This window comes from Rhinopithecus bieti, unplaced genomic scaffold (genome assembly GCF_001698545.2).
Source record: "Rhinopithecus bieti isolate Rb0 unplaced genomic scaffold, ASM169854v2 scaffold_1557, whole genome shotgun sequence".
In the NCBI taxonomy this organism is placed as follows: Eukaryota; Metazoa; Chordata; class Mammalia; order Primates; family Cercopithecidae; genus Rhinopithecus; species Rhinopithecus bieti.
Genome location: NW_016803512.1, coordinates 541,234 through 558,604, shown reverse-complemented (window position 1 = coordinate 558,604; position 17,371 = coordinate 541,234). Strand labels below are relative to the sequence as shown.

The 17,371-nt window shown below is 52.4% G+C and overlaps 1 protein-coding gene across 1 annotated transcript in view; it reads left to right on the top strand.

Moving 5' to 3' along the window:
- ADAMTS2 (ADAM metallopeptidase with thrombospondin type 1 motif 2) overlaps positions 1 to 17,371 on the top strand; it is a 240,338-nt gene that overhangs the window by 126,005 nt on the left and 96,962 nt on the right. The window contains exon 3 of the mRNA XM_017888102.1: positions 9,978 to 10,180. Within this exon, the coding sequence (XP_017743591.1) occupies positions 9,978 to 10,180 (203 nt within the window). The remainder of the gene's footprint in view (positions 1 to 9,977; positions 10,181 to 17,371) is intronic.

Below are 17,371 nucleotides of genomic sequence, written 5' to 3'. Positions count from 1 at the left end.
GCAGAAATTAATTCAAAGTCGGTAATAAAGTTATAAAGGGCTGGGATGAAATAATCCTAATGAGCATCTTTTAATAAACTGCACCAGTGGGGCTCCGTGCTGATGGCCCCCGTGGGGCTGAGACTGCCTTCTGCTTCCCAGAGCCTCCAAAGAGCCTGCCTGCTTCCAAACAAGGCTTTCTGCCATGTCCTGATTACACTTCCACATAAACATATTTCATCTTAATGATTATCTTTAGGGGAATGCGCAGCCAGAGCGACTGTCTCTTGGTTGGTAACAAATGGAGGGGATGACCTTGCTCCCGTTGACCTCCCCTGGGTAGGGCTCCCCATGTTGGAGGAGAGGCTGCTGGTGCTCCAGGCTTTGGTCCTCCTGGGCCCGGCGGTGGCCCCTGCAGGCCCTGGCAGTGCTTGTAAGCAGGAACTGGGCTGGCATTCTGGCCTGGGTATTTGCCAACATCATGGCCTTAGTCTAATTTCCTGAGCCTCCCTCTCCTCTTCTGGGCAATGTGGCAGTTCTGGCTCTGCAGGGCGGTTATTAGGACTTATGTTTTGGGCACTCCTAAGCACGGGAAAAAGGGGATGATTCGTTCCCATCCATGTGGTTGGCAGGTTGAGGCAGTAGCACAGCACCTCTGTCTGTGTGCAGGTGCCTCAGTGAGTGTGCCTGTCTGCCATTGCACCATCCCTTAGTGAGTGTGCCCGTCTGCCCTCGTGCCATCCCCTAGCAAGTGTGCCCATCCCCCTTTGCACCATCTCCTAGTGAGTGTGCCCATCCACCCTCACACCATCCCCTAGCAAGTGTGCCATCTGCCCTCACACCGTCCCCTAGCAAGTGTGCCATCTGCCCTCGCATTCAGCCAGCAGAGTCCAGCAGAGTGGGAAACAGCTCACAGGGGTTGGGGCAGCCAAGGAGAGGGCTGGGAAAGAGCCCTAGGCTTGGAACCCAAAGCCCACCCAACAGCAAGATTATCAAAAGGTGCCTAGCTACATTTTCTTCTAGCACTTCTATGACTTCCTTTCGATCATCTCATCCACTAGGAATCTGTTTTTGCTTAAGGCATGATGTCAAAATTTGACCTTTTCCTCCCTCTAACCAGTTGTCCTAACATCGTTAAAACAAAGAAAGAAACAAACAAAAGCCATTTATCTCCCCAGCCTGCTCTCTTTCTTCTTCTTTTCTCCTGCAATGAGCAACCGTTTCAGGTGATCAAAGGGTATCCTTTTGTTAGTGTACATTTTTGCAACATGAATGTTGCTGTCTTGTATGTGTGTATCCGTAATTTACATAAGTCGCTCTGAGGTGTCTGATTCTGTTTCTTACCTTCTGCACTTGGCTCTCTGTTTTTAAGATCCATCCATCTATGTAGATATCAAACTTCTAACCTTGGTAGCACTTTGTGGTGTGCCCCCACCACATCTGCCTCTCCTCTCACGCACGGATGACCCCTGTGTTGTTTCTAGCTCCCTCACTCCACCCAAGCAATGCTGCAAGGGGCAGCTCCCCATTGCCTCCTTACAGACCTGTGCAAGTTTGCCCGTCTGCAAGCCAGTCCATGGGGGCGAACAATGGCCGTGGGCCGAGGGTCAGCCCGAGGAGGGCACTGGGATATCCGATAGACATCCTGTATCTTTAGAGCCACATGGTGCTCTTCCTCATCATCCCCTCAGTAGTGCCAGACTGCCAGAGTGTCCCGGCCTGCTCCGCCTGCACCGTTTCCTAGCACCATTTGCTACCTTTATCATTTACTATTTTTTTTACTATATGGCTACTTGAGCAACTATTTATAATTACGTGCAAATGAGTATCAAAGATGATTAATATTAAAGCAGAGAGCTGGCACACACTGGCGGTGTAAAGAGACGACAGCACTGCCCCCACTGGATGGAGGCTCCTGGAGGTGAGCAGATCAGTCTCCAGGTCGTGGTCTGACTCCCGCTTCTCTGGGAACTGACAAGGCCCCTCCTGGGGAAGTCGTGAGCCAGGTCTCGAGGGAGTCTTGGGCTCAGCACAGTCAGGCACCTGGCAGGGCCAAGGTGGGGACCAGGTGCTGGACCTGTGGTGGAAATACGGTCAGAGGGAGGGGGCTGCCCTGTATTTCCTGCTTCTAAGCTCACCATGGCCTGCCTTCAGCTCTCCGTGGGGGGAAAGCTGGGAACTTCTGTGAGTGTTGTGTGTCTTCAGCAGAGGATGGGAGCACCCCTCATCAGCACATGGCCAAGCCAAGTACTGCCGAGAACCTAGGCCAGGCTCTCCTGGGCGTTCCGACCCCGGGCTACAGCTGGCCTGATGGAGGTGGGGCCTCGTGAAGACCGTTCACCCATGGGTCACACTGCTCAGTACGGCTCAGTCGCCCTCCACGTCTGGTGCAGAGCCATCACCCCAGGGTCACTTCTCGCCACCCTCCATGGGCCTCCCAGGCCATGTCTTCTGTGTTGGGCTCCCATTTTCTGCCCGTTTTCTGTATCTGTGTTTTACGTCTTACTCTTCCTTTTTTTTTTTTTTTTTTTGTGGAGCACACCTTTCGGTAGCTTCTTGAGAGGGGTGCTTGTTAGGTAAATCTTTGGAGAACTGACATGTCTAGAAACGTCCTTATTCCACTTTCACACTTGATGGGGAGTGTGTCTGGGCGCAGAATTCCAGTTGGGAAATCATTTTCCTTCAGAATTTTGAAGGCTTTGCTCCACTGTTTTCTTGCATCTAATGCTGCTTTTGAGAACTCTGAGTCATGCTGATTCCAATTCTTTGTCTATGACCTCTCCTGTAACCTGATTTTCCCCTCTTCTTATTCTCTGGGAGACCTTGTAGAATGTGGCTGTCTTCATGGCCAGCCTGGGATTCAACTTTCTTGATATACCAAGTCTGTTACCACTTGCCCATCTGTTTCCAGCCTCCCACAGTTCCCTGGTTATTTCTTCCCCTCCTGCTCTCCTTATCCTTGTAGGCTTGTGACTTTAATTTTTTTTTTTTTTAATTTCTTTACTAAACTTTTCATGGGATTCTAGAAAGGAGCCAAATCAGATATCTGTGTTCAATCTGCCATTTTTACCTGGAAACTCCCATATTCTTGGATCTGTTTTTGGAAGTTTTTGTTTTGTTTTGTTTTGAGATGGAGTTTTGCTCTCGTTACCCAGGCTGGAGTGCAATAGCATGATCTCGGCTCACCACAACCTCCGCCTCCCGGGTTCAAGCGATTCTCCTGCCTCAGCCTCCTGAGTAGCTGGGATTACAGGCGTACACCACCACACCCAGCTGATTTTGTATTTTTAGTAGAGATAGGGTTTCTCCATGTTGGTCAGGCTGGTCTCAAACTCCCAACCTCAGCTGATCCACCCGCCTCAGCCTCCCAAAGTGCTGGGATTACAGGCGTGAGACACCGCGCCCAGCCTATTTTTGGAAGTTTTATTCAGCTCCATTGATCTGACATCACTATGTTTTCTTTAACATTATTTTATAATACATTGCATTAATTTGAAAGACACATACCTCCTCATTATCATTCTTTTCCATTATTTGTCTGTCGGGTGTCACGTATAGTCTTCCGGATGAATGTTGGAATCACTTTGTTGGGTTTTAACCATTATTTGATGGAGATTATGTTAAATTTCTTGATTCATTTGGAGGAGGATCAGCTTCCAGTCCAGGATTATGTCAGTGTATCTTCATTTACTGAGGTCTTCTTTTGTGTTTTTGGAGATTTTAGACTATATTATACTACTTTTTGTGTAGTCTTTGAACATTTATTAGTTTTTGTTTATTCTTAGATACTTGGGAGTTTTGTTCTTATAGTTGATAAGCTCTTTTTTCCACTCTACCTTCTAGCTGGTTATTGCTATGTTCAAGAAAAGTATTGATCTTTGCATACTTATTTTTTGTAAGATGAGAAGTATCTATTCCTCGTGGGTTTGGTTAAACTCTTCTATGGAAGCATTTCTTTGAATACTCTTTCAATTTCTTCTGAGGTTATTGGTTTATCCAGGTTTTCTACTTGAGCCATGAGTGGAAAGTACTTTTTCCATTTAGTCTAGGCCCATTGGAACTGTGCTTTTAATTTCAGATGTTTAGGGTTTAGGGTTTTATTGTTATCTCTGATTTTGTCTCAGTAATGGTGATTGTGGGCACGATTTTTGAATTTTGTGCCCTAATGTGTGGCAAAATGTGGAACTTCTCCCATGTGTGCTTGACAAGGGCATGTATTCTGGTTGTTGGGTTTGAACATTAGGTTTTCCTATTAATTCCAATAGTTTCTATCCTTACCTAATGTTGTATCAAACTTGTCTGGAACAAATGTATTACAGTGCTCCTATCACTGTGGCCTCATCTCTTCTTCCTTGCATCAAGTTGAAGCTCTTAGGGGCATAAACTTTCGTATCTTTTACATTTTTTTCCCATGAGTTGTTTATCAGTTTGTCTCCTTAAATGCCTTGGTTGGTGATTACATGGTACATGTTTCTTTGCCCCACTTTTTTTAACTCCTGCTGGTCACTTCGACTTGGTTATTCCATATGCAAGTAATTTGTAGCTGGATTTTGTTCCATCTCATACTCCTCCAACTGTCACCACACTTTTGCTCCTGGTCTCGGCTCCCCACCCCCCAGTATGGCCCCTCTGGCCCTGCTGCACCTGCCTCTCATATCTCAGTTCCCAACTCCCCAGAGGCCCCCAGCTCGCCTCTGCTGGGCCCTCTGTTCCCAAAGCATCTCTTTTCCATGGCTCCAGCCCCTCACAGCCCTGCGATTACCTGTGGGGCACTGGGGAAACTGAGGCACACCAGACCCCATGGTCTCCATCCCCCAGGGTTCTCTATCTGAGAGGGAAAGTCAGTTAATGCCCAGGCAAATTCACAAATGAGACAAGACCTGCCCGTGGTGGAGCGTAGCAGGAAGGAAGGGCACGAGGTGCTATTGGGAGAAATCAGGGGAGGGGCAATTTCAGTTTAGGATGAAATAAGGAAAGTTCTCCCTGAGGAGCTGACGTTTCAGTAGACACCTGAAGGAAGAGAGCAATGAGGGGATGGTCATCCCATGGAGAGGGGATAGCAGTCTGCCCTATCACTGAACAGTGTTGTCCTCAGGGTTTAAGCATCCCTGCCCCAGCCCCTGTCCCTGTCCTCCCCAAGTGGCACGCAGTGGGGCTGTGGAGGAGGCAGAGAGGGGCAGAACATGCTCCTCTCTTCCAAGAGCTCTGAGTCCCATGAAAGGCAGTGGGCTCCCTTCCTTCTGGGTCTTTCAGGGGGCCTAAATTTGGCCAGCAGCGGCGGCAGCAGCAGAAAGGGCATCCCAGGTGAAGAGGCCAGCCCAGAAAAGGCATAGGCCTAGGCTTTGCATGGAGGACAGCGAACACCCAGCCGCCCTTAGCACAGCAAAGCCCCTGCCTGCCCTCAGAGCCCACATCTGCCCACTACACCTGCCCTCAGAGCCCACCCCTGTCCACTACACCTGCCCTCAGAGCCCACCCCTGTCCGCTACACCTGCCCTCAGAGCCCACCCTGCTCCACTACACCTGCCCTCAGAGCCCACACCTGCTCACTGCACATGCCCTCAGAGCCCACGCCTGCCCCCTACACCTGCCCTCAGAGCCCACGCCTGCCCACTGCACCTGCCCTCAGAGCCCACACCTGCCCACTGTACCTGCCCTCAGAGCCCACACCATCCCACGGTACTCATGAGGTTCCAGACTCGGTCCCAGGTTTTCTCTTCCCTAGGGTAATCATACTTGTTTCTACAATTTTTATTCCCACAAATCACCCTTCAGTGATGGTGAAGTACAGAAGGGCTCCGGGCATGTGGACAACGTTGGACCCAGAGGCCTGCGCACATGCCCACTCATCCTCTCTGGTGGTGTGGCTTGTCTGAGTCATGTAATTTTTCTGCTCCTTGGTTGTTTCCTTGATGCTAAAATGGGACGATATGCTGATGGTGACGAGCCTCCATCTTGGTGAGGGGCTTAGATGGCTGCTGGGGGTATGGAGCTTTGTCACTGTGAAGGGCTGTGCACACACCCCTGCCTGGAGACTTGGGGCGTGCCTAGGATGCTGGCAGGTGCAGCCCTCGCCCACGTGCCCTGTGCGCTACGGCACTGTGGATGAGCCATGGCTGCTGTGACCCACCCGTTCCCCTGCTGGAATTCCCTGGACAGAACTGCTGCCTCCCCTCGTTCCATCCTCTCCCTGTTTATTGATTGACTCTTCGATGGAGTCTTTTTGTTCCATTCTAGAGACTCTGAAACAGGACAGCTCTGGAGGGCTTCCCACAGTGTCATTCTATGGCCGTGATGTGAGCAAGGAGATCTCCAGCTGCCATCCAGTAGGGGCCCCGAGTACAGGGAATGCCAGGAACTCAAAAGCTCCGTGTTACCTATTTAAAAGATGGGATCCTGCCACAGATACCTCCCTTCTGGGTAGCCACAGCCCACCTGGGCATGACTTCTGGGGCCTGGTCAATCAGCACCCCCAGGGGGCCCCGCGCCTTCTCGTGGGGAAGGCTGCACCCAGAGGAAAAGAAGGCCAAGGGCAGCGTCATCCTCCTGCCTCCACAGGAGACGGGCAGCGTTGACCACTCATCCAAGCAGGGTCAATGCCGAGGGATAGAGCAGAGGCTGTGTGAGCTCCTGGTCACCACAGCTCAGCAGGGCTGGGCTACAAACATAGGAAGCTCCCAGGGGAGGAGGGGAGAGCAGCAAATAGCCCCCTCCTGCCTTGGAGGGACTGAGTGGAACAGGGGCCATTAGACCAGGTAGGCAACCAGTACAGGTGGGCAGGCCCAAGGTCAAGGTTGACTTCAGAGGGATCACTAGGAAGCCGACTCAGGACCGTGCCAGGCCCATCGATTAGAGCTCCTTATAGCAAGGCTCTGGGGAACAGCCTGCGAGGGCCAGCATGTGGTCAGAGTGTCTTCATGGCCTGGGTTAAGCCCACGGTGGGAAAAACTGAGGTGGCACTCATGATTGACAGGGTCGGGATCAATCCTATTGTGGGGAAAACTGAGGTGGCACTCATGATTGACAAGCTGGGGTTTCAGCCTGACTGCTGGGTCTTTTTGGGACAGAGGAGGCAGGAGGGTGTCTGGGCCAGGGCTCCTGTTGCCCCAGGCCTGAGGGCTCTCCCCTTGTCCTGTCCAGCCTGAACATGACTGAGGCTTCCAGGGGCCAGACTCGGGGTGACTGTCACCTGCCAGGTGACCCAGGCCCCTGTCTTCCTCTCTTCACCCTCTTTACCTTTGGGCCTTGGACCGTCTCTAGGCACTGGTCCTGAGTGGAGAAGGAGTGCTCTAGAACATAATTTCCAAATTTCCCCCCAAAATTATCACGATTAAAATAATGATGGCAACAATAATAAATCCATTTCAGGTGAAACTGACACTTTTAAAGCATCTTTAGAAATCTTTGCTATTTTTCATGGGCCTGCAACACACAATTTAGTTAAAAACTCCACCTGCTCAGCAGAAGCATCCTCAAGACGTGCCCAGCCCAGCTCTGTCCCGACACGGCGCCCCAGTCCTCCTGCGGGGAGTGTCTGGAGGGTCCCTGCATGGTGACTCCGGGTTTAGGGCCAGGAGGACATACTGTGATGCTTTCTGGTGCCAGAATGACATTGAGGGTGGCAGGCAGCGGCCCTGGTGAGCCAAGCCCTGTATATTTTGTCTCCAGGTGTGGCCCCTCAATTCACGGTCCAGGGCTACCCCTGGGATGGCCCCGTCTCCTAATTCCTCAAGAGAAGCTGGATGTTCTAGAATTTTTAAACATGAAATCTTCCAATTTTCAAATGCTATTAACCAAATGGCACCACATGGCCTCAACGGGTGGCTCTGTGGTCTGGTTTTGCCGAGGGCACCGCTGTGTGTGACCCCTTGCTTGACAAGGGCAGAGGTTAACATCCGGCCTATTCCCCAGGGGAAGAAGAATTTTCCTATGGAAATTAGCATCTCTCTGCTTCCCAAGGTGATTCTGAAGGTGAGCTGTCTCTGTTCTTTGGAAATGCAAAGAAATAAATGTACAAAAATAGAGTGGCGATTCCTCAACCCCCCTGTCAGGCTTAAGTCACTGGCGCTTCCTCTGGGAACAGCGTGGATGGTCCTGAATCATCCAGGCAGCTAAGCAGACTGCTCAGCTCCACATGGCCCTGCCCACAGGCCTGCCTGCCCCACCCCTGTCCCTGGAGTGGCCCTGGGAGTCCTTGCTTTGTACATGCGTGTGTGTGTGTGCATGTATGTGTACATGTGCGCGTGCTTGTGTGTGTATGTTGAGGGGACACAGAACTGTGGAGCTGGAGGTGGCACGAGGACCCCAAAGGTACTGGAACCCCAGCAGCTGCTCAGCCCTGGCCCCACTTACTCCTCTTTTCCGTCCCAGCCCTCACCCTCTGCCTCGCACCTGCACTGTCTCTCTTGGTCTTGCCCACAGTCGGGTTGCAGGTTTGTGCCTGAAACCTCATGTTCAGTCTGTCTTGTCTGAGCCGGGCTGCAGGGTGCTAGGAGAGAGCCCTTGGCTGAGAGCTGGCCCCACTGGGATGCCATGGGTCTCCCCAGCTGTAAAACGGAAATGGCCAAGTCCACCGAGAGGCTGTCAGCACCGGGTGAGGAAGTGTGTGCCAGGATGGGGGCCCGGTGCCAGGCTGCCTCACTGTCCGAGTGGCCGTGCTGCCCGCAGAGGCCTGGTTCTGCCCCCGGGGCCTGTCCTGGGCCACCCTCACAGGGAGGGAGTGCCTGTCCCTACCTGGAAGAGGTAGCAGGAGAGAGGTGTTGGGGGTGAAAAGTGTTTTTCTGGAAGACTCTTTGTAGAGAGGTGGTGCAGCCGGGACCCTGGTGTCCCACAACTGCAGGGGCCTCGGGGCTCTGTGGGTTGGTGATGTCACGATGACCTGCAGCCCTGGGTCTGTCTCTGAGGACCTGCCTGGGGAATGCCATGGAGACACAGGACCCTGGGACCGGGACCTGGCTTAGACAGAGACCAGTGCAAGGGAATGGGGGCTTCCTGGACACTGGGGCTTGGGGGGCAGTGGGCAGTGTGGTCTGGGGCTGCCGTCGATGCTGAAGGTCAGCCTGGCCAGCCTTGCTGTGGCCTTTAGAGATGGGCAGTGGAGGGCTGGGAACTGAAGCCTGGTCCAGGGTGATCTCCGGCCTGCAGGACACGGAACAGAGCAGAAACTGCGCTGCACAGAAGGCAGGGACGATATCCGGGGCGGGCTCCCCAGGATGGCAGCCCCAAGTGGCCAGAGGCACACCTTGGGGGCAGGAGATCAGTGCCTGCCCAGGGCTGACTGCAGCAGAGCTGCCCCAGAGGGGTTCGTCTTGGTCTCGGAACAATTCAATCAGACCAGAGGTGGTACAGTTCGCCTGTGGAGGGGCCCGGGACCTGGCCCAGAGGTGTGGGGCCTCACTTCAGTGGAGGACTGAGCAGAAAGTTCTGGGAGGGGCCCAAGGAGGCAGTGGAGAACATGCACAGCCCAGGATGGGCCTCGGTTTCCCCAGTCATAACAGCTGGCAGTGACACCTGGGACACCAGTCCTTTGGCACCTGGCAGCCCTTGGGGGGAGAAGAGGCGGCTCTGCCCACTCCAGCTTCAGGCAGTGTGGGCTGAGGTTCCTGGCCTCTCTGTGGCTGGGTGCCAGCCCTGGGATCCATAAGGCAGACGGTGATGCTGGGCTGGGACTCTCACAGTCTCAGCAGGCCTGACCATCGTGTGGAGGCCACTGTGGCCCCTGCTGTGGCTGGGGTTGCCACCAGGGGCTGGGGAACGAGCGGTCCTGGAAGTCCCAAAGGTGGCTGTCTGAGCCCTGCTGTGTGTGAGACAGCTTGGCAAGTCTCTGCCACCTTCCTCTGCACCTCGCTTTCCTCTGTAAAATGGAACAATACCCCAGGTTCGGGGTGCTATGAGTTTTAAATGAGAGGATGGCTGAGCTGGCGAGCTGGCGCCTGGTGGGTGGTGTTGTGTGCAGGTGGGTTTGCCCTGATGCTGAAGATGGTGTCCTCTCCTTGCAGGAGCCTCCCTGGGCAACCTGGACAGCCTCAGCCGCGCCCTGGGCATCCTAGAGGAGCGTGTCAACAGCTCGAGGCGGAGGGCACGCAGGCATGCTGCAGATGACGACTACAACATCGAGGTCCTGCTGGGCGTGGATGACTCTGTGGTGCAGTTCCACGGGAAGGAGCATGTGCAGAAGTACCTGCTCACGCTCATGAACATTGTGAGTCGGGTGGCTGAGGGGCGGGGCGGGACGGGGAGGGTCAGCCAGGGGCTGGGCAGGCCAGAGAGGCCCAGCTGCATCCCCTGAGGCTCTGCTGATTTCCTTGTTAGCCGGAGGTGAGTGCCACAGTCTCAGGGAGGCGCTCTGGGTCCACAGGTGAGACAAGTTGACCCTCCCTGACCTCAGTTTTCTCATCTGCAAATTGCGGGTAATTCCAACTTGATGGGCTCTTTATAGGCTAAGGCGGTTTTATGCAGACTCCAGTCATTTGAATGACAAATGTCATTCAATGTGTCATTTGAAAAACAGGTTTTCTCAATGTTTGCCACTTTTAAAACTAAAATTATTTTAAAAGGAAACCTCATTTTACCTAAAAAGCTAACCTAATAGTAAGACATAAAGTGACATTATTCAGCCCCAACTAGAGAGTCCTGCGTTCCTCTGGCTCCGAACAGAGGCCCCTTTCTGTTTAAAGTAGAGATTAGTGTGCATTAGAGCCAGGGCCAGGCACCAACCCAGGGCCCCTCCTTGAAGCTGGCAGTGGGAGAACTGAAAATCGGGGAGGGAATTCCTTTCTCCCTGTGAGTCTGGGCTATTGAAAGGGGTGTCTGTGTGCCACCTCTGTCTTCTGGTCACCTGCCCCTTGTCTGCCTGATGCTATGAGATTAAAGAACCTCCTCCCTCGCTCCACACCCCCGCAGCCTGACCTGGAGATGCAAGGACGCTGCATCATGTGTGGGTGGAGGCTGTGCAGGCCTTTCCTCTCTCTGCCTCAAGTGGCCAGAGCCACTGTGGGGCTGAGGGGCATCCAGTCTTCAAAATGCAGGTTCCCAGGGGAGCAGACTGGCTCGGCTGAGCCCTGCAGGGAAAAGAAGGGGTGAGAAGGAGGACCACGGCATGGCCTGGAATGTGAGATGCTGCCAATGGGGCGTTAGGGGGCCCCACTAACCAGCCAGGGCTTAGGGAAGGCTAGAGGTGCTGTGGAAGCCGGGCAGGTGGGAAGTTCTAGAACCCCATGCTGTGTGTCCAAACCTGTGGATGAATGAGGTCCTCTGGGGCCGGGCTGGAGGCAAGCAGCAGGCTGTGGAGGTCTGCTCGGAGTCTGCTGCTCAGTTCTGCTTTTCGGGCCAGGGATGAGCCCCCCAGTAACCAAGCTGACACGTGGGTCAGAGTCCCCAGGGCCCTGGTGAAAAGATACCTCAGGGGGAAAAGGGGGATGTAAGTGAGCTGAACACTTGACAGAGACCCCACCTTCATACTCACTTTCCTCTTGACCGGCCTTGCATGAGTCCGCGAGCCCTCTGGAGCCCAGCCTTATCCACACCGGCGGCTGAAGTCCGCTGCGTCGGCAAAATTCGTTTTATTTGGGAGAGTGTTTTCACAATTAACCTCATCTTATTTTTGAAACGTACCTTTATTGCAATAATAATAACAATAAAACCATAATGGCTACAATTATTGAGCCTCTACTATGTGACCATGCCAAGCCCACACTGGGCACCTGCCGTGCTGAATTATCTTAGGAAGTCCTCAGGCTGGGTCTGTGAGACTGGTGGGTATAAAATCTTGCCTGCCTTCACAATGAGTTCTTCCCCTAGCATCATATTGCCTTCCAACCCAGCGGGGAAAGGACTGGGCTTGGAATCACCGTCCGATGGCGGCTCCCGGCCTCGCCTTTTCCAGGTGCGTCCTTGGGAATGCTGCTCCCATCCTCTGAGCCTTGGTTTTCTCGTCTATAAAATGGGTCAGTGTTTTCATCGTGGGGGTTGATGTGAGGGTTAAATGAGAGAATGTCGGTGACTGTGCTTTTCAGTCTCTCGGTAGGGTGGACACCTTTTTAGTTTCCACATAAAATGTGGTTTTGTTATCATGACAGTGACACTGTCTAATTTAGTGACAGCCCAGGAGGGGTCACTGCTGAGAGCCCACCAAGGACGCTGACTGAAGGTGGGACCCGGGGTGAGTCCTTCATGAGGCCGGTGGAGGCAGATCAGCCTTTCTCCTGGTGCCGAGGGTCTCTCTGTCACAACAGCTGGTTGGAGGATGTCTAGAAGGTTCTCTCACTTTTGCCATCCAACTTTATTCAAACCCTAGTGATCCAGCCGTACCCCCCAATAATGGGAAGGTTCGTTTCTAGAAAAGGATGAGAAATTTAAAACGTCTTAAATTGAGATGAGTTTTATCACAACAGAGAAGCCGTTTTAGGAGACAAGTCTCAGAAGTTGAGAAAATATTTGGGCCGCGTCTTTTGTCCCCTGTTGCACAGAAGTGAGCACTGATTCATTCAGCAAACATGTGTTGACAGTGTGCTTGTCATGGGCACAGTGGGAGTGTCCTGCAGAGGCGGTGGGGCATGGCAGAGAGTCCCGGGGCTTGGGAGACCAGGGTCGGAGGGTCAGCGGGGGTCTGTCCTCTGATCGGAGCCCCAGCTCCCTCTGCAAGAGCCCAGCGTGGCCGAGGGAGACAAGGCGTGGCCCTGCTTGGAGCATGCGTTGCCCTGACGGTTAATACCTTGCGTCCTCACTGAGAGCCTGTGCATGCCCGGAGAGTCCTGGGGACAGATCTAAGGCATGCCGGACCCTTTGGTGGTCTTGGGGAGGAGGAGCATTGAGGCAGCGTCTGAGAAAGGATGACCTTCCAGAACACTGCTGTGCGTGCGACCGAGCTTCCTGCAGTGCTGGAGCGGAGAGACGCTGGTTTTGCCCTTTCTGGGGCAGCAGCCACCGGGCTCTCACGCACTTGAAGTGTGGCTGGTGTCCCTGAAGAACTGAACTTTTAATGTAACTTATTTGTTCCAAGATAATTTTAATTAAAAGTTTTTTAATCGCGGTGAAATATACAGAACATAAGTCAGCGTCTTCACCATTTTTAAGCGTGCGATTCAGTGGCGTAAGCACATTCACATGGTTGGGCCGCCATCGCCACCACCGTCCACAGAACTCTTCATCCTGTAAAGTGGAAACTGTGCCCGTTAAATTTCAGCCCTGTTCCTCCCCTCCCCCACTCCTGGCACCCACCACTCCACTCTCTGTTTCTAAGAATTTGACTACTCTGGGTACCTCGCGTAAGTGGATCACACGGTAATTGTCCTTCTGCGTCCGGCTTACTTCACTTAGCATGATGTCCTCAGGGGCCTTCCATGTTGCAGCATATGTAAGAATGTCCTTCCTTTTCAGGGAGGAATAGTATCCCGGCCATCCATGGGCACTCGGGTTGCCCCCTCATGGGCTACCGTGAATAATGCTGCCATGAACGTGGGTGTTCAGACCCTGCTTTCCGTTCTCTTGACTATATGCCCACAAGTAGAATTGCGGGACACAGGGTAATTCTTTCTTTCCTTAATTTTTTGAGGAGTTTCCACACTGTTTTCCACAGTGGCTGCACCATTTTGCCAACAGTGTACAGGGATTCTAGTCTCTCCAAATTGTCACCAACACTTGTCTTTTTTTTCTTTTTTATGGTAGTCACCCCAAAGAGTACTTTATTTGAATTAATTTGCACCTAGATGGAAGCCACAGTGTGGCTGGCAGCTGCTGTGCTGGATAGGGCAGCGCTGGGTCTGTGCACAGACGGACTGCCTACCGTGCCCTGTCTCTGAACTGGGGTGCTGTGAGGGCCTCAAACCACAACCCCAAGGGGCCCCCCAAGGCTTGGCCAGTGGCTTGTCACACTCCTCTTGTAAGTCCCAGCTGGTCATGGGGCTCCCCATGGCTAGAGTAAAAGCAAAAGCATGGAAGGACAGAGGTGGCAGCAGCCAGCTGGGACTGGGCTCCCAGTGAGGTGTTTGACTGGCTGTACAGCAGGTGGGCTGGGCAATGGCACGCCCAGAGCCCAGGGTGTGAGGGCCAGTCCTGGGCAGTGAGCTGCCCACTGAACTGGATGCAGAGAACAGTGGCACAGCCTGTGCCCTGGGAAAGGCCATCGAGCCTTGGGAGGAGGAGCTGGTGGGGGCTCCGATGGTGAGGACCCAGGGAATGCAGACTCTGAGGAGGAGGTGAGGCAGAGGCGGGCTGAGTGCAGGCACAGCTCCACCCTGGCAGCCCTGCAGCCCTGCACTGCCTCAGTTTCCCTCATCATTTGGGGTGACTTCTGCCTGCAGAACTCCCTTTGGGATCTCTTTGTGCCAGAGCCTGGGCCAGAATTTAGGGTCCAGGGGTGGCACAGGCAGTTCAGCCTCATCAGTCACCCCCATGCTCCCCTCCTCTGCCCAGGCTTCCTTGTAACTGACATGGAACTGCATGGCTAGTTTTGCCTAGTGGCCTGTGTGAAAGGAAGTGATTTGGGTCACCTGTGGACCAAGGCTGGTAAAAACTTGGAGTCCCCTCCATCTCTGTCTCTCCCTGCTATGGAAACCTTGGAAACCACGTGTCCCAGAAGGCACAGCTACAGCATAGGCTCAGCCCCCTGACCCACGCCGCACCATGGTGTGAATAGGGAAACACAGTGTATACTGTATTGTGTTCAGCTGCTGAGATGGGGTGGATTCTCGGCATAGCCATCCTCCTCTGTCTGGTGCCCCTGGCTGCCATTCATACGGGGGACCAGTGTTTATGGGGCATCTATTATATGTCAGGCTAGGGGTGTGGCCGTGAGCATGACAGGATGTAGCCCTGCTACCTTGCATTCTGGGAAGGGGGACGCAGACGATATTCAAGTGAAAAACAAACGGGATCATTTCAAGTAATGATAAATGCAATGAAAGAAATAAAATCGTTATGAGATGGAGAAGGAAGAAGGGTAGGGGAAGGCAAGCCACTTTATAGAGGAGGTCAGGGGCTGGTGCATGGGAGATATCATGGGAGCTGAGGCTCACGACAAATGAAGGATGTGGAAAGAGGTAGGATAGGGACAGCCTGTTCCAAGTCTGAGGGAGGGGGCAGGCGGTGCCAAGGCCCTGAGGCAGGAATGGGGCCGGCTGGAAGAATGGAGAAGGCCTGGCCTGTGAAGCAGGGGGCACAGGTAGGGGAAGTTGGGATGAGCGAGGCCGCCCACCGCAGTCTTCCAGAGGTGGAGGGGAGCTGCCTGTGGCTCCGGGAGCAGTAGAAATCACTGGAGGGGCTGCTTCCTTTTCTTGTGAATGGCAAGACATGATATTCCCTTTTCCATGGGAAAAATGAAACTGCCCTTCTCATCTCAGACTTGCTGGAGGGGAAGAGGGTTGGAAATGGAGCATTTCACGGGGTCACCTGGGCACAGAAAGGGGCTCTTTGGTTTAGGCAACCCCCCACCTGCCCATTCCGGCAGCCCCTGATGGGTCCAGTTTTCTTATCTTCCTCCTTACATCTAGAAAAACATGTTTCTTGGTTTATCGAAATAATCTATATTTAACACAGATGATTCATTTTATGTATGTATTTATTTTGAAACAGAGTCTCACTCTGTCGCCCAGGCTGGAGTATAGTGGCGCGATCTCGGCTCACTGCAACCTCCTCCTCCCGAGTTCAAGTGATTCTCCTGCTTCAACCTCCTGAGTAGCTGGAATTACGGGCATGTGCCACCACGGCTGGCTAATTTGTTTTTTGTTTTTTTTTTTTTATATATTTTTAATAGAGACAGTGGTTTCACCATGTTGGCCAGGCTGGTCTTGAACTCTTGACCTCAGGTGATCCACCCGCCTCGGCCTCACAAAGTGCTGAGGTTACAGACATGAGCCACTGCACCAGCCATCTTTTTTTTACTATGTAAAATTAGCATAAATTCATGTAGATACGTGAGTGTCTTCTCCCAGCAGTTATTGTCTACTACCTGGTTTTAATGATCACACAACATCACACCATATGACTGTAGCACACTTTTTACCTAACTTATTATTTATACGACATATTCACATAGCAAAACTAATTTCTCCATTAGAGGTCAGACATGCCACTAACTGTACCATGTTCATCGAGCTGAATCTACCGCTCCTGCTTACATATTTCCTTAAGCTGAGTTGCTGAAAGCGGAGTCTCTGGTCAACAGATATGCCCATTTTGTAAGCTTTCTACGCTGGAATGTTCTCTGTTATGGTTTCCTCTATTCCTGCTTCGTTGAGCAAATGCCTGTCTCCCCACCCCCTCACACCACTGAGTCCTTTTGAACAGTGGTAATTTAATTACAACTGAGATAAACTTTTTGTTGTAAGTTGTATTTCCTTGATGTTAATGAGCCTGCATTTAAAAATATACGTGTATTTGTAAACAGAGATTATTTTATTGTTTGTGCTTGGCCTATTCATGCCCTTGATTCTGCTGGGATCTGGGGGTGTTCCATGCATCTGAAGAGTTTGCGTATCTAAGTAGATTAACTTTTTGTCTGTCACATGTGTAGGAAATATTTTCCCCCCTCTTCTTGTGTACCTTTTGTTTTGTTCTGCCTGGGATAGTTTTTGATGTCCTACGTTTTTGTGTGTGGTCAGATCCTGCAGTCTTTCCCTTCCCATGGGAAAAGCTTCTCCCTTGGGTGACGTGTTTGGCGTCTCCTGCCCTCCCCAGAAGTTAATCTTTTGAGATGCCGCTCTGTTTGGCAGCCGTACTTCCCAAGCTCCAGCTCCTCACCAACCACTGACTGTTCTTGTCACACCTGGGTTCAGCCATAGCAGCCCTCCACCTGAATTTCTCCCGAAGTAAGAGGAAAGATAGACTGGGCGCGGTGGCTCACACCTGTAATCCTAGGACTTTGGGAGGCCAAGGTGGGCAGATCACTTGAGGTCAGGAGTTCGAGACCAGCCTGGCCAACATGGCAAAACCCCGTCTCTACTAAAAATACAAAAATAAGCCAAGATGGTGGCCCGTGCCTGTAATTCCAGCTACTCAGGAGGCTGAGGCAGGAGAACGGCTTGAACCCGGGAGGCGGAGGTTGCCGTGAGCCAAGATCGTGCCACCGCACTCCAGCCTGGGCGACAGAGTGAGATTCTGTCTCAAATAAGTAAATAAATAAATAAATAAATACATAAAATGAAGGGGGCGGGGGAAGATAGAGAATTCAAAGGGGCCAGTGTATTACATGCAATGCATTCTTATTTCCCTGCAATATCTGGCTGCTGCAAAACTCATCAGTGGGGAACGCTGGCCTATAGGCAGAGCCAGCACGTAACTCCCAGGGCCCAGCGCAAAATGGAAATGTGGGATCGCTTGCTCGAAGAGCAGAAGAAAGTGCCATTAAAAGGGACTATTTAGCCACTTCCTTTCTTCCTTAGTCTCTGTCTCTTTC